Here is a 27,303-nt window from a genome sequence, read left to right on the forward strand (position 1 = left end):
TTGCCCAAGAAATTGGGAAAGCGACAAGTGAAAGGAAGCGGTTCCTGGTTATTCAAGGACGCAGTGAAGCAAAGAGGGACTTTGCTACTCCTGAGTGTAGCCCTTAGGACTCTGTGACTCTACATGTATGTCAATCTCCTTTTGATGACAAAAACTGGCATCTATTTTTATATTCTCGGCACGACATATAACTGACAATAAAATGCTTGTTCAAGTGAACTGGGTAAAAACTGTGCGGCAATGACGGGAAAAATGAGGTTGAACAAGCAGCACTTGTTACTGGAGATCTACAACTTTCACAGAATTTACCGAAGGATTACAACAGAGAAAGGGACTTCAGATTACAGGTGTTAAACTAGAATTTGGAAGAAGTCCTCCAAAACCGCAAATGTGGAATTTCAGCAGAGACCAGAGTGCCTCCTAAGCAAAACCGATCTGTCAACAAAACTGAGTCCCTCGGGAGAAAGGAGGGCAGACGCGACCGTGACCCCTGGTCCAGGGGTGTAGGGGCTCCGATGAACCCCCAGATGGGCGACGAAGGAGAGGACCCACCGGATGGCTTGCTTTGAGCCTTTTTCTTAACAAAACGACCAGGAAGCCCTAAAATATGTGCAGCTGGGGCTGGTACTTGGAGTGATAACTTCCGCGTGTGAGTATGCAACAGGGAGCGCCGCTCGCGAACTTCCGCGTGAAGGGAGCCTGCGGCGGCTCGCCCGAAGGGCACTGCCCTGCCGCACCGCGGGAGAGGAAACCCGCGCAGCCCCGAGGGGAGGGCGTGGCGAGGAAGGGCCGTGGCCTCAGCCCCGCCTCGGAGAGGCGCAGCCCCATAGGCAGTCGGGTTCGCCACGCCCCGGGACTACATTTCCCGGCAAGCCCCGCGGGCTGCAGTTGACCCACTTCCCGGCCCGTCACGGGCTCGCCCGGCCCCCGCGCCCAGGCGGCTGCTCCCTGCTGACTGGGGTGTGGGCGGGGAGCGGCGGAGGGAGGAGGCAGAGCTGGCCGCCGCAGTTTGCCGCCGCTGCTGGGCGCCTAGGCAGAGCTCCCCGGGGTTCGTGCGGGCGCCATGGACGAGCAGGCGGGTCCCGGCGTCTTCTTCAGCAACAACCACCCGGGTGCTGGTGGTGCTAAGGGACTCGGGCCTCTGGCGGAGGCTGCAGCGGCCGGAGACGGGGCGGCTGCGGCGGGGGCGGCCCGAGCTCAGTACAGCCTCCCCGGGATATTGCACTTCCTGCAGCACGAATGGGCCCGCTTCGAGGTGGAGAGAGCCCAGTGGGAGGTGGAGCGGGCGGAGCTGCAGGTAAAGACCCTCCCGGCCTGGCCATCTTCATCCCGCCTCTTCTCTGTCTTCCGCCCCGCCCCGGACCCTTCGCCCCCTCCCCCAGCCCACTCGCGTCCCCTCCCCCTTGCCTCGCGCCCATCACTTCCAGAATCTCATCCCCCTCCCCCTCTTCCTCTAGTCACCTTTGGCTTTTGCTGACCCCATTTCCTAGACCCTGTTTCCCGCTCCCTCTCCTAATGCATTTACCCTCCCGGAGCCTTTTCATCGGCTGTTTTCCCTCTCTCAACTCCCGTGTTCATTTCAACTGTTTGCCATGCCACATCATGGGATGTCCCTTTCGGTTTAACTGATGGGGCTGACAGTAGTTTTGAGAGCCTCTGAGCAAATCATCCTGGCTCAATGTGATGCACCCTAGGTCTAGGGACATTAATCGCAAAAGGTTTTGGCAGTTACCTAGTCTCTCTGCAAGGAAGGTGACCAGAGAAGACAACCCAAGTTGTATCGGCGAGGCCCTGGCTTTCTGCGAAAAGCTGGCGTAGGGCTAGAGTGGTACTAACAGGATCAGCTCCAGTTTTCTGACCGAAAATGGCTCTTAACTCCCTTTCTGCCTCTTCACCCCCTCCCGCTTTTCGTTTAGATTCGCAGGTTTTTCAATGAAGGAGACTTGATGGGAGTCAGCTGAGTCTGAGAGGGACCTATTCACAGACTCCAAAACTTCCTGAGAGTTGATTTTCTGTTTAGTGTTTTGCAAGGTTGACATGTACTTTACAAGGAACTAAAGGGGCTTCAGTGGTACGTTGCCTCCTTGCATAATCTGCAAGATAAAGCGCATCTGACAGAGGGGAGCTGTTGTGGGCCCGCGAAGAACGAAAGGTTGATGCTTCTCTGACCATTCAGTGACTGTTTATAAAACTTCTAACACACACTAATTGCCAAAGGAACCCAAGGAGCTGTGAGTGGTTGTGCCTCCCTGTTTCATGGGCTAATCCTGCATGCTTATGAAATTTAGTTTGTGAAGCACTTGAAGTGTGTTACTTTTTTTGGTCTTTTTTTTTTTTCTTTGCACAAAAAACCAGAAAGAAAACCCCCCTGAAGAGTCTCCTTTAAGCAGTGCACGGCCTTGTGAGGCTGGCTTGGTGTTCAGGCGGCTATGGAAGGTGCAAACAGGCAGGGTTGTAGTAAATAGGTCTATATTAAAGACTGTGCCAGCTTGTGACCTTGAGGAAATCCTGTGACCTCTCTGGGCGTCAGTTCTATCACGTTCTGATCCAGCACTTGCTCAGGGCTCATCGAATGCCCACCTAGTGTGCACAGAGTCCAGATTAACAAAACCGAAAAGGCTGCTGCCCTCATGGAGCCTCTGTTCTAGTCAGGAGAGCAGTCAGCGAATAGAGCTGTACGATATGGCCTGTAGTTACCTCTGTGAGGAAAAATAAGAATACAGGAATAGAGTGTGGTACAGCGGCTGTTTAGATAGCCTAGCTTCTGGGAGGTAGGTCTGGGCAGTTGACTGAAGTGAGGAGCGGCCTGGACGGTTTCTTAAGTTTCTACAGTTGTATCTGTCTTTGGTGACTTTCTCACACCTACTGTTAAGTTTCTTTAGTATCCACTTTATTTGCTATTTGTAAGTTTTCTCTGATTTGGTTCCCAATCAAATAACTGAGCGTACACAGAGAAGTCTAATTCTTAGACATTTACCTTGGCTGGGGATGCGTTCTGTAATTGAGCTTACAAAGCTCAGGTTCAAGGCACCATCGAAGGCAGGCCTAAGTAATGCAAGCTGGCTGCAGATGATTTTTGTTTGTATCTGCTGAGATTTTAGCATATTTTCTAGTTTAGAGAATATAAAGCAAGTAACACTAATCTTATTAAAAACAAGCAGTTAATCTATGTTTACCTTGCTATGTGTAGGAGCTTTGTGAGTTCCAGGCCATCTTACCTTTGCTCATTCTAGTCTCTGATGCTTAAATTTTACAGTTCATCTCCAAATTTAATCAATCTTTAATATTTGCACACACATCCAAATTAACTTCAGGTAAGTTTCCTGTTGTTGCTATTAAGAACATTGCTTATTTTTTAATAGCACCTTTTGATTTGTGCTCCAATGAAAGGAACTGTTCCAGAGTAAGTTAAAAAAAATCATAGAATAAGTGGGGTAGTGGTGACACATGCCTTAAAACCCAGCACTCAGGAGACAGAGGCAGGTGGATCTCTGTGAGTTCGAGGCCAGCCTGGTCTACAGAACAAGTCCAAGACAGCCAGAGCTACAGTGAAACCCTGTCTTGAAAAACCAAAACTAACTAAATAAAAAAACAAAAAGCTAAAATAAAATAAAAAAATAGAATGTTTTCTAAGCATAATAAGTATTATTATTATTGGAGGGTTTACAATAATGCATGGTCTTTGTGCCATTTGTTAACATAATTGAAAATTTAAAAAATAAACTTTAGGTCAATATTAAATTAGATTTTTTCCTGTATGTGCCATTGAACTTTTGCTAGAAGAAGCAGCATGAAGTAAAAGAGTTAAATGAGTTGTGATGACACATGCGTCTGTCTGTGTCCTTTTATTTTTTTAAATCTCTTCCGAAGTCATTAACACCAGTCAACAGAAGTGTCTTTAAGATTCAGTTGCATTTGTCCCTTTAGGAACCTGTCAGTCCTGCTCTTTCAAGTTGCCAGGGCTGAGTTGTGAAAGGCAATCCAAGTTCTCATCTGTCTGGGCGGCCTTTGTCACTTCCTCCCTTCCTTAGATGTTGGGAGTGAGAAAGTAGTCACATCAGAAGGAATTTTTCAACTTGTTTCCTCCTTTCCCGTGATAGTTTATAGAGCTTTCCCCGCACCCACGAGAACTGGTGATTCATGAGGGAATGAAGAGTATTAAGGTATCACTGAGTTCAGGGAAGGAATTGAAGAAAGAGTACTAATAATATTTGAGAATATTTTCCATGTATGAGACATTGTGCTGGAGACCCCAAGAAGCATGTACCCTAATTTATTTGGCAGTGCATAAATGGTAGGTGGGAGACTCAAACTGCCATTTGAGAGGAGACTGACTGAGAGAAGATTCAGCAGCAAATGTGGAACATGTTGTAAAGTAATAAGAACCTGAGGTTTAGTAATTTGAAAATCATCTTGCAGGAAAGCAAGCATGTAAGTGAAGTAATCATAGATTTTGATGTTTGTGTGGGAGTGGAAGAGGCCCTGGTCTCTACCCCAGAGTGCTGGAATTGCTTAGATTAAGCAGTAGAGCATATGTGGTATTGACGCCCTGTGCAGGAGTGTTTAGGAATCTAGATTTTGGCACTAATAATTTGTATTTCACTTAGCAAATATTTTTCAGGTATGTACTTCATGCCGGATCCTGTTCTAGGCATGGAGAAGATACAAGATCTTATCTCGTGAAATTTAATCATGGGGTCAGGTAAACAGTGATGAATACCTGCTACATTGGGAGTAGTACACTCTCTGGTAAAGGTGTAGGAAGTAAGTCTTTACAGACAGGGTGTCATTTGAGCTGAAACTTTCCAAGGCAGTATCTGAGGTCCAGAAAGAGTTGAAAGAGCCAGGAGCAGGGAGGGTGCTTAGAATATCAAAGGATCCACAGTGAGGCAGCCATGGCTGGAGCAGAGGAGGGGAACAAAGGAAGCCAGAGGAAGGTACTGGATTCTGCTTGTTATAAAGATGTTGGATTTTGGCTGGGTCTGGCAACCTGTAATCTCAGCTACTTGGCAGTCTTAGGGAGAAAGATCACAAGTTCAAGGCTAGCCTTGGACTATAGAGTGAATTCAAGGGTGACATGGGCTGCTTAGTGAGGCCAGCTTCAAATGAAGAGTCAATTGAGGATTGAGGATACTGCTCAGTGATAGTGTTTGCCCTGGCGGATTGGGTAGCCTTTAGAATGCTACCTTTGCAAAAGGAGCATCTTTAAAAAGGGAACCTTAGCAGGGATTCCGAATAGGCTCAGGGAGGTGGGTAGAAGGAGCAGCGGGAGTATTTAGGAGACTTGTTCAATTCATTGAGGCCTGAGTTAGAGTGGGTGGTAGCGGAGAGTTTTTTTGCATGTACATTTTGCTGGCATATTATTAGAGTAGGCAGCATAGTAGATAGACAAGAAGGTAACTAGCCAGGTGTGCTGAGGAAAAGGGGACTGAAAACGATCCAAATGTATTGCTACTGAACATCTTCGTGACATAGCTGACATTTACTGAGCATTTAATGAAAAATGTATGAACTTTTAAAATGACCATTTTTTGTTAATTATGGTAATTATTTCCCATATCATGAAATGCAGCAATGGCATAGACCTGTTAATAAATCCATACTCTAAATTTATTATTATATTTTGTGCCCATAATATATATTTGCCAAAAGTCTGATCTCTCAGAGCCTTAATATCCTCTTGGCAAGATGAGAATAATAAATTTCCTTGTAAGGATTAAGTGAGATTATTCTAAAGTACCTAGTATGTGCTTGGTCTGTAAGTCAAGTAGGTGCTGAAGGAATGGTGGGAAATGCATGATGTTCCTTTTTATTCCCATTTATTGCCTTCGAGAAAAGGATAATCTTTAATCATACACTTACCTTGAATCAGAGCATGATGGTGTCTTCTGAGACCATGAAGTCTAATATTTTGGGTCTGGTGCTGGCACCAAAGCCATGTAACAGGAATGGTAGTCTTTTGTGTCTGCTCAAAACATTGGTTCTATACTACAAATGTACTTGCTTTTCTCAGCAGCCCACCATGTGGCTCAGCTCTAGTGAATACTGTCACTTAGCTTTGCACTACAGCTTACTAACCGTCTTACAAAACTAACCACCTGTTTTAACTTTTTCTCTAAACCACTTTAAGTTTGGAACAAATGAACCCTTCATTATATCATTTGTGAATAGGTTTTTAGTTGTATTCATATCCTTGATAATTTCATAATCTTTAATTATACTTCGGAGGGATTATTACAGGGATTTTACTCTTTTAAAGCATATCTTTTTGTTTGCCATTTCAGTTTAGTTTTCTCAGTTTTTTTTTTTTTTTTTAATTATTATGTGCACAGTGTTCAGCCTCTATGTATGCCTGCAGGCCAGAAGAGGGCACCAGATCTCATTACAGATGGTTGTGAGCCACCGTGTGGTTGCTGGGAATTGAACTCAGGACCTCAGGAAGAGCAGCCAGTGCTCTTAACCTCTGAGCCATCTCTCCAGCCCCCAGTTTTCTCAGTCTTAATGACACTCTTAGAATAATCTGGGGAACCTGTTCCCTGGGCTTAATCAGTTAAATCAGAATCGTAGAAATTAGGCTCTAGCATTTTTTGGAGTTCCTATGTGGTTCTAATATGCTACAAAGATTGGCAATAAATACTTAGTGGTTTTCCCCTTTTTTATCCTCTCTGCCTCTCTCTGTCTCTGTCTCTCTCTCTCTCTCACACACACACATACACAGACATACATACACATACACAGTGTATATAAAGAAGTTTGGCAGATTTCAACACGTGTTGGCATTCAGTATATGGAAGGCTTTTTATAGAATATGAGATATAATTTCTGTTAATTTCCATTGTTCTTTCTGGTGATAGCTAGCATTTTATTTTTAGGCAGTAGCCTATTATCGTTTGACTCACCTCCTACTGACTGAAGTATATAATGACAGTAATCTTTGAGGTGGAATGAACTTCGGAAGTAATTCAAACTTTTTAGGTAACAAGAGAGGTTAAATGACCAAGAATGAAGTGGGTTTTGTATAAGTGCTGTCACTTTTGTCTTCTGATATTTTGACAGGCTTTTTCTTTTTCAGAGTCTTTTCAGATTCTTCACCTCCTCTGCCGCCTCTCCCTCCTCCTCTTTTGTCCTCTTCCTTTAGATTCAACCCAGGGCATGCTAAGCACACCCTCTGCCACTGAGCTAAACTCAGCCCCAGTGTCTCCTTTTATCCCTAGAGCATTCTGAAGTAATCAGTCACACTTATACTTGCTGTTTTTTTTTAATCTAAAAAATGATTTTAATAGTTTCACTGATTTCTGGTTAGATACATTTACATTTTTTCTCTGTTTCTGGTATTTTGTATTTTATTGATTTTTCCCCCCAGAATAATGGATTTCTGTTTGTTTGTTTTTTTTAAAGATTTATTTATTATGCATATAATGTTCTGTTAACATATATACACCAGAAGAGGCATCAGATCTCATTATAGATGGTTGTGATCCACCATGTGGTTGCTGGGAATTGAACTCAGGACCTCTGGAAGAGCAGTTAGTGCTCTTAACCTCTGAGCCATCTCTCCAGCCCCGGATTTCTGTTTGTATAGAAGTTTGTTATACTCTTTAAATCTGATTATCTTACAGAATGTCCGGCTATAATTTTTTTAGATAGGCCCCCTGGTACAGTGAGCACAGCCGCGTGTATCTTAGGCCTTCCTTCTCCTTTCTTCTCTATGGTTTCTGTCGTGTATCTCCACCCTTGATTCTGGCTAATGTATTCTGACTTACCTTCCAGTCCACCATTTCCCTCTTCAGTTCGTTTCCGTCTGTTATGGCTATGCAGTGAGTTTTAGCTTGGCTTATTGTTGACATTGATTTGGATTCCTTTCGCAGTCTGGTTCTTGCTTTATGATGATGCCGTTGTCTTTGCAGATGTTTCCAAGGATGATCTTCGTAGTCCCAGTGTGTGTCATTTTGTCGGTTTCATAGGTTTGAGGTGGATTGTTCCCCTTGCTCTTTGCTCACAATGACTTGTTCCTTTGTGAGTTTGGCTTTGTGTGCTGCTGCTTTCTTCCTTGGAAAAGTATAAGATTAATCTGAATTTCCAAAGGTTTTGCATTTGATTTTTGGTAGATTACTAGTAATTGGATGAATTACTAGTTCAGTACTGCCTTAAACAGAAGTTGATACTTGGGGCATTTGGATCACTCATATGTTTAGGACTGGGTTGTAAGTGTATTGAGAACAGACACACTCCGCCGTCTCTGCCTGGTGATTATAAACCCTGTAGTGTCTTTCCCAAATGTGAGCTATGTCACCCACCAGCTGTCCACTCTGCGTGGTCTGGGTTGTTGTTTTGTCCTTGGTTTCTTTCATTGTTCAGCCTGATGCACTGCTGTGTTCTGGTTGGTCTGTATACAAAAGCTTTTATTTCTGACCTCCCGGGGTTCTCATATTCTCTGTAATTTTGACCAGATTTTTTTTTTGCTATTTTGTCAGTTTTATGTTGCTTTAAAGAAAATTGTTATAATATTTTCTCTAGAATTTTTAGCTGTTTTCAGTAGGAAAAGTTGCTGAATTCTCTGTTCTTAGTCTCACAATATAATAAGAATATCCTCAGTATGTATTTTGGGAAAAATAATACTCAAAGCTCTCCCTCATATCATGAGATAATGCCTGTGTAACCCTAAACTTTCTCTCTCTTTCTTTCTTTCTTTCTTTCTTTCTTTCTTTCTTTCTTTCTTTCTTTCTTTCTTTCTTTCTTTTTCTTTTTTTTTTTTCTTTTCTTTTTTCTTTTTTTGGTTTTTTGAGACAGGGTTTCTCTCTGTGGCTTTGGAGCCAGTCCTGGAACTCACTCTGTAGACCAGGCTGGCCTCAAACTCACAGAGCTCCGCCTGCCTCTGCTTCCCAAGTGCTGGGATTAAAGGCATGTGCCACCAATGCCTGCAAGTTCCTTCTTTTGATTATTTGTTTAGATTTTTCTTTGGTACAAGGTCTTGCTTTGTAGCTCAGGCTGGCCTCAGACTCCTGCCTCCATCTGCTGGGTATTGGGTTATGAACCATCACCGCTAAATTCCAGTCTCTATTCACATTTCTTTGAATTCTAGTAGTAGAGGGAGACCCACAGTTCCCCTCTAAAATGTGTGTCCTATAGGCAGAATTTAAAGCAAAATTCTTGACTTTGTGGTCTTTGAGAGGTGTCTGAGAGACCACATAATCTGGATAGATCCCTTTGCTTTTGGTTTATGAATCTTGCTCATGGTGTCCACGTTTCAAGTTAGGCCATTAAAACAAAAAAACCCAAAACCTTGCCTTTGGGATCCTTGGAAATTCTTACCTGGGTCACCTCTCCAGATGGTGACACAGTCTTTGACCATCATAAGTTGGCAGCACGGAATGTGGGCCTTAGAGCCAGACAGCTCTGTCACTTATGGTTTTTGTAGGCTTCTCTTTTATTTATAAAATGTTGGTGATAATATACAAACCAAGCAGGATAGGTGAGGGTTTAAGAAATTGAAAGTATGTGTCACTGAGGTACTCTCCTGGAAAGGTGCTTGCTTCTAGCCCTGCCAGTCAGTGTTTGAACTCTGGAATCACATGGTGTAAGGGGAAAACCAATTCTAACTTCCATTAATACACACTGGAGCATGCTTGTGCACATACCATAATAAATGAGATAAAAGTGGATAATATTGTAGGGATATACTGATAGCCTAACAAGTGGTTAGCTCTACTTGGTTGATGTCTCTGGACAGAATGCATTAACTTATATGATCTATTTAACATGTTTTAGAAGCTAAATGATTCAATTGTCATAGTAGCTGCTATACTCTCTGCACTGAATGTAGTGGTTTGAGAACTACGAGGTGTTGATGTTAACGGACAGGCTAGAATAGCAGTAGTGATAGTGCTAAGTGTGTATGCACTAGACATAGAGGAGAAGAGAACAGCTGAGGAAGATGGACAGGGGAAGAGAGAAATCTGGAGCCCTGGCAGATAGGAGGAAAACTGCACACACTTTTTTTTTTTTAACTCCTACAGAATGTTAGTATAATAATCTGAATGTTTTGTTGAAGCATTTGTAATTGGAGAATTCTGGTGCTTACCTCCCAAACCCATGTTTCTACTTGTTTTCTGCCCTAAGAATATTTTGTCTCTGAAGAAAATTTAGACTCTAAATGGTCTCAGTGGGATAGACTTAGTTTGAACTGAGTCTTAGTCCCTAGCCCTGGGCCTGCTTGCTATACCAAAGCCTCCTGTTTTGTTGTTTTCTTTGTGTAGTTGCTTCTGGCTTCACAGAACCAAGTAAATGGTAAGATTATGGCTATGTGTATTTTGAATGGCTATTGCAGTTTAAATTCTCATCACTTGGAAAGTGTTTTTTTTCCCCCTTCAAGTTGGAGAATTCATGGTACACTGAAGAAATGATGTAGTTAGGGACTTAAGTCTTAAACAATTTGTGTTCCTCAGAAGTATTTAAGTATATTATTTACAAGTCGTTCCCCACCTCAGCCACAGTGTGCCTCAGACTGACTTTGATAGCTGTATGTAGTGGAGGATGACCTTTAACTTCTGACCCTCCTTCCTGCCTCCCTTGCTGGGATTTACGGGTATGTGCTACCATACCTGGTTATATGCAGTGTTGGAGATGAGACCAACAGTTTTAATTTTTATGTAGGGAATACTGAAATAAACCTTGTTTTCTTTAAAAACATTCAAATTTTGAGCCTTTGAGTTTGTTCCAAGGCTAGTAGTATAATTAGATTCAGTGTATATAGTTTAGTATGGTTTGTATGTTGATCAAGCATCAAATTTGTATAATGTTTTGGTTATTAGGTTTTCTTTGCCAGTTCTATATATGCTATGTGAGGACAGAATAATTTAAGTGTGCCAACTGTATTTGCTGTTATGCAGAGAGTTAAGGCAATAAGGTTTAACTTTCATTATGTAACTTTATCTGAATAAGACTATAGATATTAGGTAGTATTGATTAGGAGGAAATGTTATTGCAAAGGAAGCTGGAAGCAATTTGAAAAAGGAGTACTGGGGGCTGGAGAGATGGCTCAGAGGTTAAGAGCACTGACTGTTCTTCCAAAGGTCCTGAGTTCAATTCCCAGCAACCACATGGTGGCTCACAACTATCTGTAATGGGGTCTGGTGCCCTCTTCTGGCCTGCAGACATACATGGAAGGAATGCTGTATACTAAATAAATAAATAAATACATAAATAAATAAATAAATAAATAAATATTTTTTAAAAAGAAAAAGGAGTACTTCGTTCAGGTGATGCAGTAGGGAGAAAAGCAAAGGTCTAGGTAGGAGCCGTGGAAGGTGAAGCTGGGGAAGTACTGAGCAAGTGTGATGGAGTAGGTATTTGGGGTGTGGCAAATCCGCTCTTGGCATAATTACACTAGAGCCTTTCCAAGGAAGGGCCGAGGGAATGTCTCACGCGGATCGCACAGGCTCCATTAGCACTCATTTGCATGAGGTAGAAATTGGACCCAACACCAGTATATCTGCTTTGGAGAAATAAACATGACGTCAGATTCTACAAGGTGATACCAGTTTCACTTGATGGAAAAGTACAGCGCAGTGGAATTGTTCTTTCTCTCTCTCTCTCTCTCTCTCTCTCTCTCTCTCTCTCTCTCTCTCTGTTTTGTTTGGCTTATGCTTTCTAAATGAGAAGGTTGTGCTATGAGTAAAGGACCTTAAATTACAGGCACAACCCAAACCTGCTCCTAAGGAATGTGGATTCCTATAAAGCTAAGGAAGAGCCTGGAGATCTGGGTCAGCACCTCATGACCTTGAAAGGATAGGGCTAGTCAGAGAAGGCACCTGTCCTCCCGGCAGTCAGCACACTACTCTGTCTGCTGTCTTCTTTACCCTCTATAAGCAACATTTTGTTTGTTGAGTACCATGTGTCAGATACATTGCTATTTAAATACTTCACATTTAAAATTTAATCTTTATAAAACTGTAGGTAGAAGGTATTGATTATTCCCCAATAATTCCAAAAATGAGAAAGAATAAATGTTACGCCATAGAACAACTTGCTCATGGTTCTGGGCGAGTAAGTAGGAAGAAGTATTTTGACATTTTCATTTTCTTCATATTTCTTGGTCAGTGTATAGGAATGTTCTGCCTCCTAAATTCTGATCACCAGTGACTTTCTCTGGAAAATCTGTTTGACCTCCAGACACAAAGAAGTATCATGCACCTTGAGAATACACACACACATGTATATATACACATATATGTTAAGCTTTTAATGAGTGATCATGTTGCTAGAAAAGATGTTTAAAACAGTAGCTTAACATTTTAAAGTTAAGATATATTTATATAGTTATTTGTTGGTGTAAGACCAGGTTTACTTGCCCTTCACTTGTTTTAAGACTACCAGCTAAAGGGGCTAGAAAGGTGGCTCAATGGCTAAGAACACTGGCTGCTCTTCTGGAGGCCCATAGATGGATTCCCAGCATCCACATGACGGCTCACAACCATATGTAACTCCAGCCCAAGGAAATCAGATGCCTTCTTCTGAGCTCCAAGGGTACTCCATGCACATGGTGCAGACATACTTGCCAGCAAAACACACATAGAAGTAAATAAATAAAATGTTAAAAAAAATGCCAGTTAGAGTTTTGTGTTGTCATTCCTGAATAAACCACAATTATAACATGCTGTTAGGATTTTGGTTTTGGTTTTCCTTCAGTAAAGCAGACTAAAAGCAAACATCTTAAGACTTGTGTGGCCCTTTCCTTAGTGTTACACAGTTGTTGCTCCCACATCTGTTTTGACAGTGTTATTTTTGGTGACTCTTCTTCCTCTGCCTTCCTAGAATCTTCCTATCCATTCATCCATCCACCCACCCCACCTTCCTCCTGCCTTCCCTTCCTTCCCCTGCCCGCTTTTTGCCCGCTTTCCAGATAAGTCATCTAGTTAAATTCATTTACACTATAGCAATGACGTAAACATTTTTGACAGGAAAACCAGTGACTGTTTTGTTTTTTTGAGTCAGAGGATTTCTCTGTGTAGCTCTGGCTGTTTTGGAACTCACTCTATAGACCAGGGTGGCCTCAATCTCAGAGATCCTCTTGCCTCTGCCTCCTGAGTGCTGGGATTAAAGCTATGTTTATCTCCCCCCCCCATCCATTTGACTCTTGATGAGCATATACAGTTCTGTGGAAATCAAAGTATATAGAGGAAATACAAAGAATGGCTATTGCTGTGACTAAAGTGTGCTCTGGGCTTTGGACAGTGTTTCACCAAAACAAGAAAATGTACCGGATCACCTATCATTCCATCTGTTTCATGCACTGCATGTTTGTTCGTTTGCTAGACTGTTACTGAAGAGAAGGCTTATTTTTTAAGGCCCAGCAGAGTGAAATAGTGAAATGGCTCTCATGTTAGTTATAGTGTTATTGAATATGTATCAGCATAAACATGTGTATATATGTTTATTTTCTCTCTCATCAAATTTTCTTAAAGGCAGGCCTTGTGTCTCAGACATCTGTGATGTTTGTTTTCTGTGACCATAGCAAATGTACAGCATCTACAGTGTTATTAGGCCAATACTTTATCTGTTCCTTTTGCTGCTAGACAGTTGTACCTTGTGACTTCCACCAGAAAGAGCCATCTGAGGCAAGTCCTTTCTGCATTCTTGTCATACAGAGCATTGGGCCCTGCCCTGCCAAACCATTTTGACAGGGTTCATTTCAGGGATGCCACTGGCTTCGTAATTGCTGCTGGATGCTGCTGCAGTAAATGGCTGCGAATGGGTGGTTTTGTTTTGGTAGTTGTGAATAAGGATTGTTTCCCACAACCCCCCTCCTACATATTGAACTCTGACCATCAGGAAATGCCTTTGGCATCATGTCCTAAAACATTTTTATGATGCACAGAGTCCTGTAACATTTTTCTTTTTTTTAAAAAGCCCATACCCTCAAATTTTCCATGCTTCTTCTTTCTAAATAGTTAATTGCACTTTTTTTCCATGGCAATCTTATTTTAAATAAAAATATCTTAAGACTAGTGTGGTAGTTTATGCCTCTTAGGACTGAGGATGTTGATATAGAAGAATCACTGTAAAGGCACCAGGTCAGAAAGAACCAACAACCAAACAACCCTACCTCTTCCCCAGAAAACAAGTAATTTAGGTATTGTTATCATGTTTACTTTTATAATTTTGTTTATATATTGCTTACTAATATATTGTGGTATTTAATCTTAATCTTTTTGTACTCTGCACCTTTAGATAAATGAAATGCCTTAATTGCCCTGAAATTGGGATGAAATTCTTCCGTCTGAGCCTGCTTTTTTTCATTAAAAATGTGTAGGCCAGCCAAGTCAGTGAGACTAAATAAAGCTCATAGGACTCAGGAACAACCCAGGTTACTGAGGCCTCACAGAAAATGTGCCATCAAGCCTGACTTGGGGGTGTGCCTTGTTGTCTAGTTCCTGGGGATACTGAGACATGAGAGGACCTCTTGAGTCTAGGATAACATAGTGAGACCCCTCTCTTTCCTGCTTGATTTCTTTTCCTCTCCCTCCCTCCCTCCCTCCCTCCCTCCCTCCCTCCCTCCCTCCCTCCCTCCCTCCCTCCCTCCCTCCCTCCCTCCCTCCCTCCCCTTCTTTCTTCTTTTCCTTCCTTCCTTTTTTTTTGTTTGTATTTTGAGACAAGTTTTCTCTGTGTATCCCTGGCCGTCCTTGGAATACACTTTGTGGAAGAGGCTGGCCTCCAACTCACAGAGATTACCCTGCCTTTGCCTCTTGAGTACTGAGATTAAAGGCATGCACCACCACCGCCCAGCTGAGACCCCTCTTTCAAAAAAGAAAAATGTATCATTGTGGAATTTTTAAAGCTAAAAAGCATTCTGTACTTTCCCTTCATGTCCTCTTAGGTTATCCTATTTTAGCTTTCCCCATTTAAAAATCAAACAGTAACAACAAAGGAAACCCCTTTCTTTCTCTGCTCCACTGTTGAATGGCAATGTCTTCTCTGCTCCCATTCTTTTTATTTGTCTAAACTTCTCTGAACAGACTACATTTATTATCTTCTGGTATTTTCCTGGTTCTCTTGTATCATTTTTTTTCTCATTTTCTTTGTACTCCCCTTTGTGCCACTGTTTCTCAGTCCCCTGTGATCTTGTTTATGTCTCCATGGAGTTTGCCGAATGCAGGGTTACGCTGTCCCCCTTCCTCCAGTGGATACCTTGGTTTAGCTCTTCTACTCTAGCCAGTATAATTCCTTTTGTCTACACCAATGCATCTTTAGCTATGTTGATAGTTTTCTTCAGTTAAACCTGACATGTCCAGTTTTTGCAAATGTCAGGCAGGGATGACCTGTTACTTGAAATTTGGTCATCTACTGTAAAACCATTTTTCCAAAGCAGGGTGACTCTCCTTCCCACACCCAGCCCCTTAACCTTGATTCAACTTTTAGTCTTTTGCTTTCTTGTATTCTTTCGGTTATGCATTGGCATGTGAGTACCTTGTAGTTTTTAAAACATTTTAAATTATTTTATTCCCAGTACTGCTGACCTTAGCAGTTCAAGCAGGGGTCTTCCTAAGTTTTCATTTGTAATGTCTTCTTTGGTAGACATAGTTTACACTGTCCTACTGCCTAAGCAGTAAAATAATTAACTAAAAATTGATTAGTTCGTGACATTCTCTTTCTTTCTTTCTCTTTCTTTCTTTCTTTCTTTCTTTCTTTCTTTCTTTCTTTCTTTCTTTCTTTCTTTCTTTCTTTCTTTCTTTGCCTAGTATAGATCTCAGATCTCTTCACAATAAGACTGTTCATATATCCTACTTATTATTAGAATATTAGTCATTAGAGTACTGCAATCCTTCTTTACATATAAACCATATCTACTTGGAGTACTTATTTTGTCATTTGGACCACTGAATCCTGTTTAATTACTTCTTATGCATCTGTTCAATTGATGTAGATCTGTATTGAGCGTCTGCTACTGATACTTGCAAGTGACTGTTGCAGGACTTGGGATGTAGCAATTAATAGCATGGCCTGTTCTTGACCTCTTTAGACTTCAGCAATTTTCTCTATACCTCAAAAAATTATCTCCAGTACATATCAGAGTAAGTGTTAATGATGATGTTACTGTACAGTGTATGCATCTGTCAAAGCATCTCAATAGCCCGTAAATACATACAGTTTAAAAAAGTGGAACTAGCCAAATGTAGTGGCTCACATTTTTTTTTTTTTTACATCTCAGCATAGGTAGGCAGAGGCAGGCAGATCTTTTCAAGTTTGTGCTCAGCCTGTCTACAGATTGAATTCTGGGCCAGCCAGGACTGCATGGTGAGACCCTGGTTTTTTGTTTTTTTTTTTTTTAAAGTGGAATTAAATAATAATAAAACAATAGTGGTATTAAAACAAAAAGGGAAAGTTAGAAAGGCAGCTCTTTGCTTCTCACTCTAGCTAGAGAATGGGATTTTAATTTTGGAGGATGAAGAAATCTTTGGGCAAATGGCTGTTTTCATCATCTTTGATGCAGTAAAAATTAAAACACTGTCAAACTGATACTGCATTAGTTCAGTTATATCCCACTAGTCCACTAACCCCACAAGCCTTACAGAGGACAGGAGCAGAATACAAAGAAATAGAAATTGTAAGAAGGAACTCCTTGTCCTGGAGACAGTTCTTTCTCGCTCTGTTCTCCTTCTTCCAGCTTCTAGTTCCACCTAACAGTATGGAAGTCAACATATGTTACTGTTTCTTTCTGTAGTTTGCTCAGAAGTTTGAGCACTCTGAGAAGGTTGCACGAACTGGAGAGTCCAGAGTCAGAATCACAGACTCTTGCAGAATTGAGTTTCTTCCAAAAAAAGCACTGATTTTGCATATGACGGTTCAAAATTAATATTCAGCCCCAAGTTTTCAAGAAAAAATGTGTTATATTCTTCACTGGATTGTCTTGGAATTTTCTTAGTTTGTTCGTCCGTCCTCCCCCCCCCCATTCCCCCAAGACAGGGTTTCTCTTGTATCCCCAACTCTCCTGGAACTCACTCTAGACCAGGCTGGCCTTGAAATCACAGAGATCTGTCTGCCTGGGATTAAAGGCATGCACCACCACTGCCTGGTTTAGGAATTTGTAGACTCTTAAGATTACTATGCTTAGTATTAAATGACTCAGTTCGTCTCAGATAATTTTATAGTGGTCTAGTTTTTTATTTTATTTTTATTTCCGAGTCTCCTGTGTTTTGATTGTTAGAATACAGTTGATTGCTTAACATTTTATTTGATTTTGTGTGTTAGGCTTTAGAAGGAAATAAGCATTATGATCATTGAAATTCAGATAGTTATGGATACATTTGTTTTAATCAAACAATCTATATTGATTTTTTAAAAGGTGTTTATAACTATGCTTTAAGATTAATTGTAGAAAGAGTTGGACAATGAAGAAGCAATTTAAAAACATCAGTTTCTTAAAAAAGACTTTAAATTTAGAATTCAAAGTTAGATTTTATTTGTGAAAACTAAGATTTACATTTAGAAGAAATTATATGACATTTAAAAAATACATACATTCATATACCTATATACACACACTAATCAAGATGTACAGAAATACAGAAAATAAAAGTATTTCTTTTCCCAAACCATCTACAAAAGTTTTACAGATCAATTTATAATTTACTGAACATATTTCTGGATTTTACATATGCATGCCCATGAACATTCCTGCTTTTTATTATGTTTACATTTACCTTGGTGGTAATTGGGATTTTTATGTTTGAAGTCTTCACAATTAATATTTCTCTTTTTAAAGTAAATATCTCATACTTAAAAATACCTAGAAATATGCCTAAGAATGTATGAGTTTTATTTCTGGTGTGAGAAGGATCTTTTTTTCCATTACATTTCTGCCATCTTTGGATCTCTTTGCAGAAATACTTTAATCCTTGCCATTTTTCATCCCAGTTGAGTTTCTTATTGTTTTCCTTGTTAATTTATGATTATATCTTGGTTAGGTTTTTGTCAACCTGACACTAAGTAGAGTTATTTGAGAAATGAGAACCTCAATTGTGAAAATGCCTGCAGCAGTTTAACCTATGGACAGACTTTCTTGATTAACGATTGATGTGGAAGGGCCCAACTGATTGTGCATGGTACCACCCACTCCTGGTAGGTAGACGGTCCTGAGCTGTATAATAAAGCAGGCTGAGCAAGCCACGCAAAGTGTTCTAACCACTGAGTTACACTTCCAGCCTGTGTTTTAGCATTTTATAACTTTCTCCAAATTTATAGTTTCTGTCCTTCATTTGATTACATATATTTACTTGTTATTTGTCACTTTTATAAAATATTGTGTTTACTGCTAAGAAATGATACTACATTAAGAAGGTATTGTAGGGGAATGTGGATAGGCCTTATATGAGATGAATTACTTGGTCCTTTGTTTTATACAGCTCAACAGTTCGTTTATTTTACAGGAAGTGTTACAGATTCTGGAGGATTATGCTTTATTACTCAAGCTTAGAAGAGATTCTGTACTGATTTTAAAACTTAGAGTTTAGCCATTTCAGTGACCAGGATCTCTCTAACTTTAGACTGGGGAAATCAATAATCAGAAGTTGCCTTGGTTTTTATAATTGCCCTGCTTTTAGAACATATTTAAAATAGGGAGCTCTAACAAAATAATCAAGTACTTCATGTTGATTTTTTTATTATTGTTGTTATTTTTTGAGGGTGACCTTCTGTCTCTGTAGATAAAAAGGAATGGTGTTAGATTTTTATGGAGTTAATTTATATCCTGCCACTTTGCTAAATCTGTGTATGATTTTCAGATTTTTCCCGTTTCCTTTGGTATGGTACATATATAATCATTCCATTTATAAGACATTTTCCCACTTTTTCTCTTGAATAATACATGTATACAGTTGTATAAATGTTTTTCTTACTGTATTAATGATAGTGATGACAGCCATCTGGATCAACTTGAAGTGTTTTCCTAAAGTGTAATTTGGGGTGTTTTTAAGTAGGTGGTGCCAGTCCATATCTAAAAGGCATAATTTTAATTGCTAGAATTCTGAATGTTGAAATACAAAAAAATAAAAATTCCTAAAATCTAAAATCCTAAAAATGATAATCCCAAGAGATTAAGGTTCTGAATGTTGTAGTTCTGGAAGTTGAAATCATGAAAACCACAATTTCTAAAGGAAATGAAAAGGTTGTATAAAATTGGTCCAGAGCTGTGAATGTAGCTCAGAGGTAGACTGTAGCACAGATAATAAAATCCAGAGATCGTTATTGGGATTCAGCCTGAAGATCAGAAAAACAGAGCAACCAAGCCACTAGAGAGCTCTTACCTCTCTGAATTCTTTAGACTGAAAGAGAGCGAGTCCTATCTTATCCCGCCTTATATTCTTTAGTGCTGGGATTAAAGGCAGGAAGCACCACCACCAAGCCTCTGTTGCTAACTAGTGTGGCTTCTTGGATTATAGGTGTGTGCCACTACTGCCTGGCCTGTATGGGTAATTAGTTTTTCATTCTGATCTTCAAACAAGCTTTATTTATTAAAATACAAATGAAATATTACTAGATTTTCTCTTTTTGTTTAAAATAAAAAGAAGGCTGTAAATAATATAAGAAAAATTATATACAATAAGTACAATAACTATATTCAATATATACAGGCAATAAATATATCAACAGTGTCCAGTTCATTTCCATTTGACACATACAGAGAAAGTACTCCATATCTATTTTATCTTGGTGAGTCCAAAGTCTTCTATCTAATTTATTTTCTATCATAACTTACTTTCTCTGTCTGGTAAACAAGGAAAACTATATCTAGACTGCAACTCCCTCAGAGATCCAAGAAGGAAATAATATTAGCTGAGTAAGCAGGAAGTATGAGCACACAACTTCCAAAAAGTATAAGAAATAACAAACAGCTGGCTGTATGGACAGTCACCCAAGGTTTCTCTGCAATGATGGGGCATCCATCTTCAGCCTACAGGCCTAGCATATTCAACAGACTTTTCTGTGAAGTAGAGTATTCTGAAGGGCTGTCCTACCTTGTCTCAGCAACGTTTGGCAGTTACTTTCTTTTGTGTCCTGCTTGTTTAATTATGATAGTGTACTGTCTTCTGTTGAAGCAAGGACATTTTCTTAGCCAGTTGCTTACTTTAGACATAAAGAAGGTAGACTCCATGTAGAGTTTCTTTGATGTCCATTATCTTCTCTGAAGAGATTGGTGCTGCTAGGAGCAGATATGTCTCATTTTCATTTAAAAAAAAAAAAACTATATTTTTAAAATGTCTTAAATTCCACATTTTCTAGATCTCTGATGTGCTTGAAGATAACCTATCTATCTAATATATATGCTTGTTTGACTTTGAATACATACCTAATGTGACTACAGGTCGATTATAATAGATGATTAATTCTAACCTGCATTTCATTATCATCCTAAACAGTTGGTAATAATAATTTTCAGGAATTAGAAATTTGTATTACATTGTCAGGTGAGTTGTATAGGTTTAGTACCTTGAATGAGAGTAGAAATGTATGTACAGTATGTTCTAACAAAATTAATCTCAAATTTGTATCAATGTACAAAATTTGCATACAATATATAAAAGTCCAATCCAATGTCAAACATTTAAAACTAGTAGTTGCTTTTTAAAAGTAGATTCAATAATCTACCCTTTGGTCATATCTGTATCTTCCTTTTTTTCTTTAAAAAAACTCTGAATTTAATCTCCTTTGTTCAACTTACCTCCTGACCATCACCAATAATATCTTTTTTTTTTAAATATTTATTTATTATGTATACAATGGTCTATCTGTGTGTATGCCGAAGGCCAGAAGAGGGCACTAGACCCCATTACAGATGGTTGTGAGCCACCATGTGGTTGCTGGGAATTGAACTCAGGACCTTTGGAAGAGCAGGCAATGCTCTTAACCACTGAGCCATCTCTCCAGCCCACCAATAATATCTTGTAACCATCCCCCCTAAATAATGAAAAATATACATAACCCATTGAATGACCAAAACCCACCCCACCCTACCTCTTGGGAATGTGAGCATTGTATTCTTAAATTTACTCCTGCTGTCTGGGAACGACAGCATCTTTAGGGGATCCTGAAAAGAAAATTTTCGGTTGTCAAGTCCTGAGAGGGTAGCTGTATTATTTGTTGTTCAGTCTCTGCATGATGGGAAAGTGCAGGGCTTGTCTCAAGGCCTGGCTAGAGTAGTCTGTGAGGCTGGATCATCTTAGCTAGCCACCTTGAAATTGTTCTGAGCAATTTGTAGTTCAAAGCCAATATTTAGGTGCTGTTTTTTAGCCTAGTGGTGTTATCTTAGTCCTGCAGGAATCATCATTGTGGGGTCAATATAAAATTCAAAGGATAATGAGATTAGTGGCAATAAAAATAGTCCTTAAATATTTGTTTTTCTTCTGTCTCATATCAGGTGGCACTTCGTATATAAGACAGAGATTTTGGATTTCACTTTTATAAGCATACTTGGATTTAGGGTGACACTCCAACTCCAAAGCCAGCTTTATTCTCTAATTGGACTGCGACTGCAAAAGGACCATTTGCATTATGTGTCTGTAGAGAACAGCAAAAACAAACATTTGGGAAGATTTATGAAATTTTATCCTGTTGGAAGTGTGATATACTAATAGGCCAATTTGCACCTTTTCCTCAGACATTTTTCTGGATGATTTGTCCTTTTTCTTCAGATGTCTCATTTGTCCAGTGGTCTTCAGGTTCCTTAGCTGGAACATTTATTTTCCTGAAAAGACAGAAACAAAACCCTTCCCCAGCCCTAGTTTTGGGGGAGGTTCTCTTTTGGCAAGTTATATCTGATCAAATGAGAAGCAGTTCTTAGTTTTATAGGTTAGTTTAGATTAAACAGCCATGCTGTTTCATGAACTATCATCCCTATTAATTAAGAGGTTTGTCTTCTTCAAATCAAATCTTTATCAATTTTGATGGTATCCATAGCTTTTCTTCTGTGGAAACAAAAGCAAAACCTCTTCACAATGTAACAGATGTCCTGGTTTCCATTCTGAGGTCAATACTTCTTTAAAGTATATTGGCTGGCTTAATTCTGTAGTATTTTCTACTTTCCAGTGTCTCTCTGCAGCTGTTGTTCCTTTCTCATTAACATTTAGAAAATTCAAAGTTAATAAAGCATTATGCAATCCATTTCTGGGGGTGTTTATCATCCCTTTATGCATATTTAACATATCCTTTAGAGTTCAATTTGACCTTTCTAAAACTGCCTGTCCTGTAGGATTGTGTGGTATACCTGTAATATGCTTTAGATTATAAGAAGCAAAAAACTGTTTCATTTTCTTGGAGACATATGCTGGAGCATTATCTGTCTTTATTTGTACAGGTATACCCATGATGGCCATAACTTCTAGCAAATGTGTGATTACTGAATCAGCCTTTTCCAAACTTAAAACAGTTTCTCATTGAAAACCTGAATAGGTATCAATGGTATGGTATACATATTTTAGTTTTCTAAATTCTACAAAATGGAACATATCCATCTGCCAGATTTAATTTCTTTGATTATCCTTTAGGTTACTTCCTGCTGGTAGTGGTGTTTGGTTGTATTAAGAACAAGTAAGACATTTCCTTTTTATTTCCTTGGCTTGTTGCCATTTGATGGAAAAGTCCTTTTTTAAACCTTTGATATTGATGTATGTTTTTTAATGAAATTCTGAGGCCGTCAGCACATTTCCAATCAATAACTGATTGTTTTTTGCATTACCCTGTGCTAGAGGACCTGGCACACCTGTATGGCATCGGATGTGTGTTACTTACTTTGGATGCTTCCTATTCCTGATTGTATCTTGTAACTGAATAAATAATAGAGTCAGTTTTGTATCATCTGGTATAAATCCAATGGTTTTTATTGCAGTACAACTCTTTCTGCATATTTTGCCAATCAGTAACAATGTTGAGAGGTTCTTTAAAATCTCTCATGTACCATGAGAATAGTATATAATTCTGACTTTTAGACAGAATCATAAGGGCTTTGATTTACTTTAATTTTCTGATTTTTAACTTGTCTTTCCTGACTTATTTGCATTAGTATAGACTGTGGGGGCTCCAGTTATTGGTGTATCCTGTACAATGTGAGAACGGCTCCAGCTAGTTATTTTTAAAAGTTGAATTCTCTTGCTTTTGGGATAGTTGTTATTAATCCCCCTCCCCATTACTATAAGCTCTTTGCCAGGCTTCATTTTCTTCCCATAATTTATCAATTTCATTGTTATTGAAAAGTACTATAATTTCTGATGTGTTTATTCCTGCTAATTGATATACTCTCAATTTTCTTCTTAGAATTAACTCAGAGACCTTTTCCGCATAAGTTTTTAATTTTTTACTTGCTTTATGTGGTAAAAGATCCATTCTAAGATAATATCTTCCCTCTGCATTAAAATTTTTGTAGGGGAATGTTTGGAGGATAGTATGACCAGAATGCAGTTAAGATTTGGATCCATATTATCCACATATGTCTTCTGTAATTTCTCTTTGATCAAAGCCAGTTCTCTCTCATCTTCATCTGAGAGACCATTTAAGTCCTTGTCATCATCTAAGGATTTGTTTAAATTAGTCAGGTTATCAGGACATATCCCAATAGTGGGCCATAGATGGGAATTGTCTCCTAGCAATCTTTGGAAGTAATTAAGAGTCTGTAATCAATCTCTCTTAATTTGCACCTTTTGGGGCCTAACTTTTTGTAAACCTATTTTATTGTCTAAATAATTAATAGAATCTCCTCTTTGTATTTTTTTCAGAAGCAATTTGTAATTTCCTACAAGGCAAAATTTTCTTCAAACATTCTTTCTAAAGTATCTCTATTTGAATCAGTAAAATGTCACCCATGTAATAGTAAACTATAGAGTATGGAAATTGCCTACGTATCATTTCCAATGCTGACTTACTAAATATTTGCACAGCGTGAGGCCATTTGACAATCCCTGTGGGAGAATCTTCCATTGATGTCTCTAAGCAGGCTGAAGATTTTTATAAGTAGGCACTGAAGGCAAATTTTTCGCTGTCTTTTCTTTCTTTTTCTGTAAAGGTATAGTGAAGAAACTATCTTTTAAATCAACTATAAGAGACAATCCTTTAGGCAACAGAGAAGGCAGAGGAATGCCAGACTGTGGAGAGTCAATTGACTGAATCACCTTATTAACAGTTCTTAGATCTGTTACCATTCTCCATTTTCCAGATTTTTTTAACAAAAGATATAGAATTTCCAAGGGTTGGTTGATTCTTCAATATGCTGAACATCTAGTTGCTCCTTTACCAGTTGTTATAAAACCTGCACTTTCTCTGTTAAAGGCCATTACTTAACCCATACAGATTTGTCTGTCAACCATTTTAAAGGTACGGCTGTTGGTGCCTTTGAAATATCAGCAGCTGTTGGGCCCTGTTCTTGTACAACTTGAATGGTTGGTGACTGTTCTTTATAATACTATCTTGTAATATTTTTCCCAGAAACATACATTAATTTATGGTTTGTTTCTATGTTAGGGAAATGTTAATCTGAGTATTCCATTACTATAACAAATCCACATCCCTACAAATTCGTTGCTATGTTAACCATGTATGGTTTTAATATTTCTCTCTGTCCTTCTAGCCATATACATTCAACCTATCTCACGCTCTGCTTTACCTGAGATAAAGTTCTAATCCCTGAAAACTGAATATTTACATCCGGAAGAGGCCAATTTGGATGCTAAGATTCGGATCAAATTATTGTTATATCTGCACTTGTGTCTTCCAGACCTTCAATGACAACACCATTAATTCATATTTTTAATTTTGATCTTTGTTTGTTTATAGAAGTTTGCTTTATGGTTTCTCTTGAATTTTTGGTTCTCTATTCTATAGCTGTTCCATTACCCAGAACAGTATGATTTCTTATAATAGACATTATGTTCTTTAATTGCTCTAGGAAGGAGTTTTCTCTACTATGGCAGGAAATGACTGAACTGGATAGGGGCCTGCGAGGTCTTCATGGAGTTTCCCGATGGTGAAGGATTACCTTGAGTGTTCCTTGTTCGTTAGTCCAGTGCCTGCCTTTGCCACATCTTCTACATAATCCAGAAGGGAGAGGTGTTCGAATGGATTATTCTTAGAAAAAACATTATTTCTAAGAACGCCCTGTCTACAATCCCTTTTAAAGTGACCTTATTTGTCACAGTTGTAACACTTGATATTTTGTTTTTCTTCAGTACTCTGGAAATCAGCTCTCCTCCCCATACATCATCGTGGTCATGAGGTATGAGTATTAGTTGTATCTCAAATCCATTCCTCCAGAGGTACTGACCTTACCTTTAATGGCCTAATTATCCTTTTGCTTAGAGGATTGTCCTTTTCAAAAGCCAGAGATTCAATTATTATTTTTATAGTTTCCGAATTTGGTATTATTCTGTTTACTGCTGATGTCAGTCTTTGTAAAAAATCCATAATGGCTTCCTTTGGGCCCTGCATAACTTTAGCAAATGACTCAATTTATTTTCCTATTTCTCCAATTCTGTCCCAAACATTCAAAGCTGCTGCACGGCATAAAGCCAGGGCATAGTCATCATATAGACATTGCCTTTCTATAGTAGCATAATCTCCTCCAAGAATTTGATATTGGGAAATTTTCCTACCTCTAGCTTTACTCTGTTTAATAATCCTAGCCTCTTTCTGTGCCAGGTACTCCACTGTAACTATGTACAACGCTCTAAAGCACCTTTAGCCAATTCTTTTTATTTTTTATTTTTATGTTTATATATATATATATATATATATATATTTTTTTTTTTTTTTTTTTTTTGGTTTTTTGAGACAGGGTTTCTCTGTGGCTTTGGAGCCTGTCCTGGAACTAGCTCTGTAGACCAGGCTGGTCTCGAACTCACAGAGATCCGCCTGCCTCTGCCTCCCGAGTGCTGGGATTAAAGGCATGAGCCACCATCGCCCAGCAATATTTATTTAATTGTTAAAGATTTCTGCCTCCTCCCCGCCACCGCCTCCCATTTCCCTCTCCTTCCCCCAATCAAGTCCCCCTCCCTCGTCAGCCCGAAGAGCAGTCAGGGTTCCCTGCCCTGTGGGAAGTCCAAGGACCACCCACCTCCTTCCAGGTCTATTAAGGTGAACATCCAAACAGCCTAGGCTCCCACAAAGCCAGTACGTGCAGTAGAATCAAAAACCCATTGCCATTGTTCTTGAGTTCTCAGCAGTCCTCATTGTCCGTTATGTTCAGCAAGTCCAGTTTTATCCCATGCTTTTTCAGACCCAGTCCAGCTGGCCTTGGTGAGTTCCTGATAGATCATCCCCATTGTCTCAGTGTGTGGGTGCACCCCTCGCGGTCCTGAGTTCCTTGCTCGTGTTCTCTCTCCTTCTGCTCCTGATTTGGACCTTGGGATTTCAGTCCGTTGCTCCAATGTGGGTCATTGTCTCTGTTTCCTTTCATCGCCTGATGAAGGTTAATATCCAGGAGGGTGACTGTATGTTTTTCTTTGGGTTCACCTTCTTATTTAGCTTCTCTAGGATCACGAATTATAGGCTCAGTGTCCTTTAATTATGGCTAGAAACTAATTATGAGTGAGTACATCCCATGTTCCTCTTTTTGGGTCTGGCTGAGTGAGGTAAGCCAGACCTTTAACCAATTCTATCTAGTCTTTAGAGATACTTCTATTATAAACTGATCACAAGTTTAACATTTGATTCACAAAAGGTGAATGCATGCCTTATTAGACTATTGCTTCCTTGCATTTCCTTAAATCTAACATTGGCATCGGAGTCCAGTTAGCTGTTAACAGAGTCTCTGCCATTTGGCAATTCCTGTAAGGTTATTGTATGTATTAAGGTTGGTTGTTTGAAAACCTTAGGCTGTTCTTCTCTAACCTTATAATGCAGTGCTGAAATTGTTCTCCATTAAATTTTTCTGTCTAAATTTGGATATCTTTGTGCTCTGTTTTATTAGGTTTTTCTAAAACCTATATCTTAGCACTCAGATAATCAACTTTTTTAGTGATAAGACAAAAATGATAAAGCTGGTAATGTTTACAATTGACATTACATAATCCTGATGTGGGAAGTCCATCTGTATATGTGTTGCTTTTATTGGTTAATGAATAAAGCTGTTTTGGCCAATGGCTTAGCAGAGTAAAGCCAGGTGGAAAATCCAAACAGAGATATAGAAAGAGAGTAGGTGGAGTCAGGGAGATGCCATGTAGCTGACAAAGGAGAAAGAAGCCAGAACAGAAACCTACTGGTAAGCCACGAGGCCTGTTTAAGCTTCTCGTCAGCATTTATAGTACATGAGACCACGCCCAAAGT

General features: G+C 39.4%; 1 protein-coding gene across 2 annotated transcripts in view; it reads left to right on the top strand.

Moving 5' to 3' along the window:
- Positions 1–973: 973 nt before the first annotated feature.
- Strn (striatin) overlaps positions 974–27,303 on the top strand; it is a 93,364-nt gene continuing 67,034 nt past the window's right edge. For both annotated transcript variants that reach the window (XM_057766463.1, XM_057766454.1), the window contains exon 1: positions 974–1,297. In XM_057766463.1, the coding sequence (XP_057622446.1) occupies positions 1,064–1,297 (234 nt within the window). In that variant the 5' untranslated portion in view covers positions 974–1,063. The remainder of the gene's footprint in view (positions 1,298–27,303) is intronic.

This window comes from Chionomys nivalis, chromosome 1 (genome assembly GCF_950005125.1).
Source record: "Chionomys nivalis chromosome 1, mChiNiv1.1, whole genome shotgun sequence".
Lineage (NCBI taxonomy): Eukaryota > Metazoa > Chordata > Mammalia > Rodentia > Cricetidae > Chionomys > Chionomys nivalis.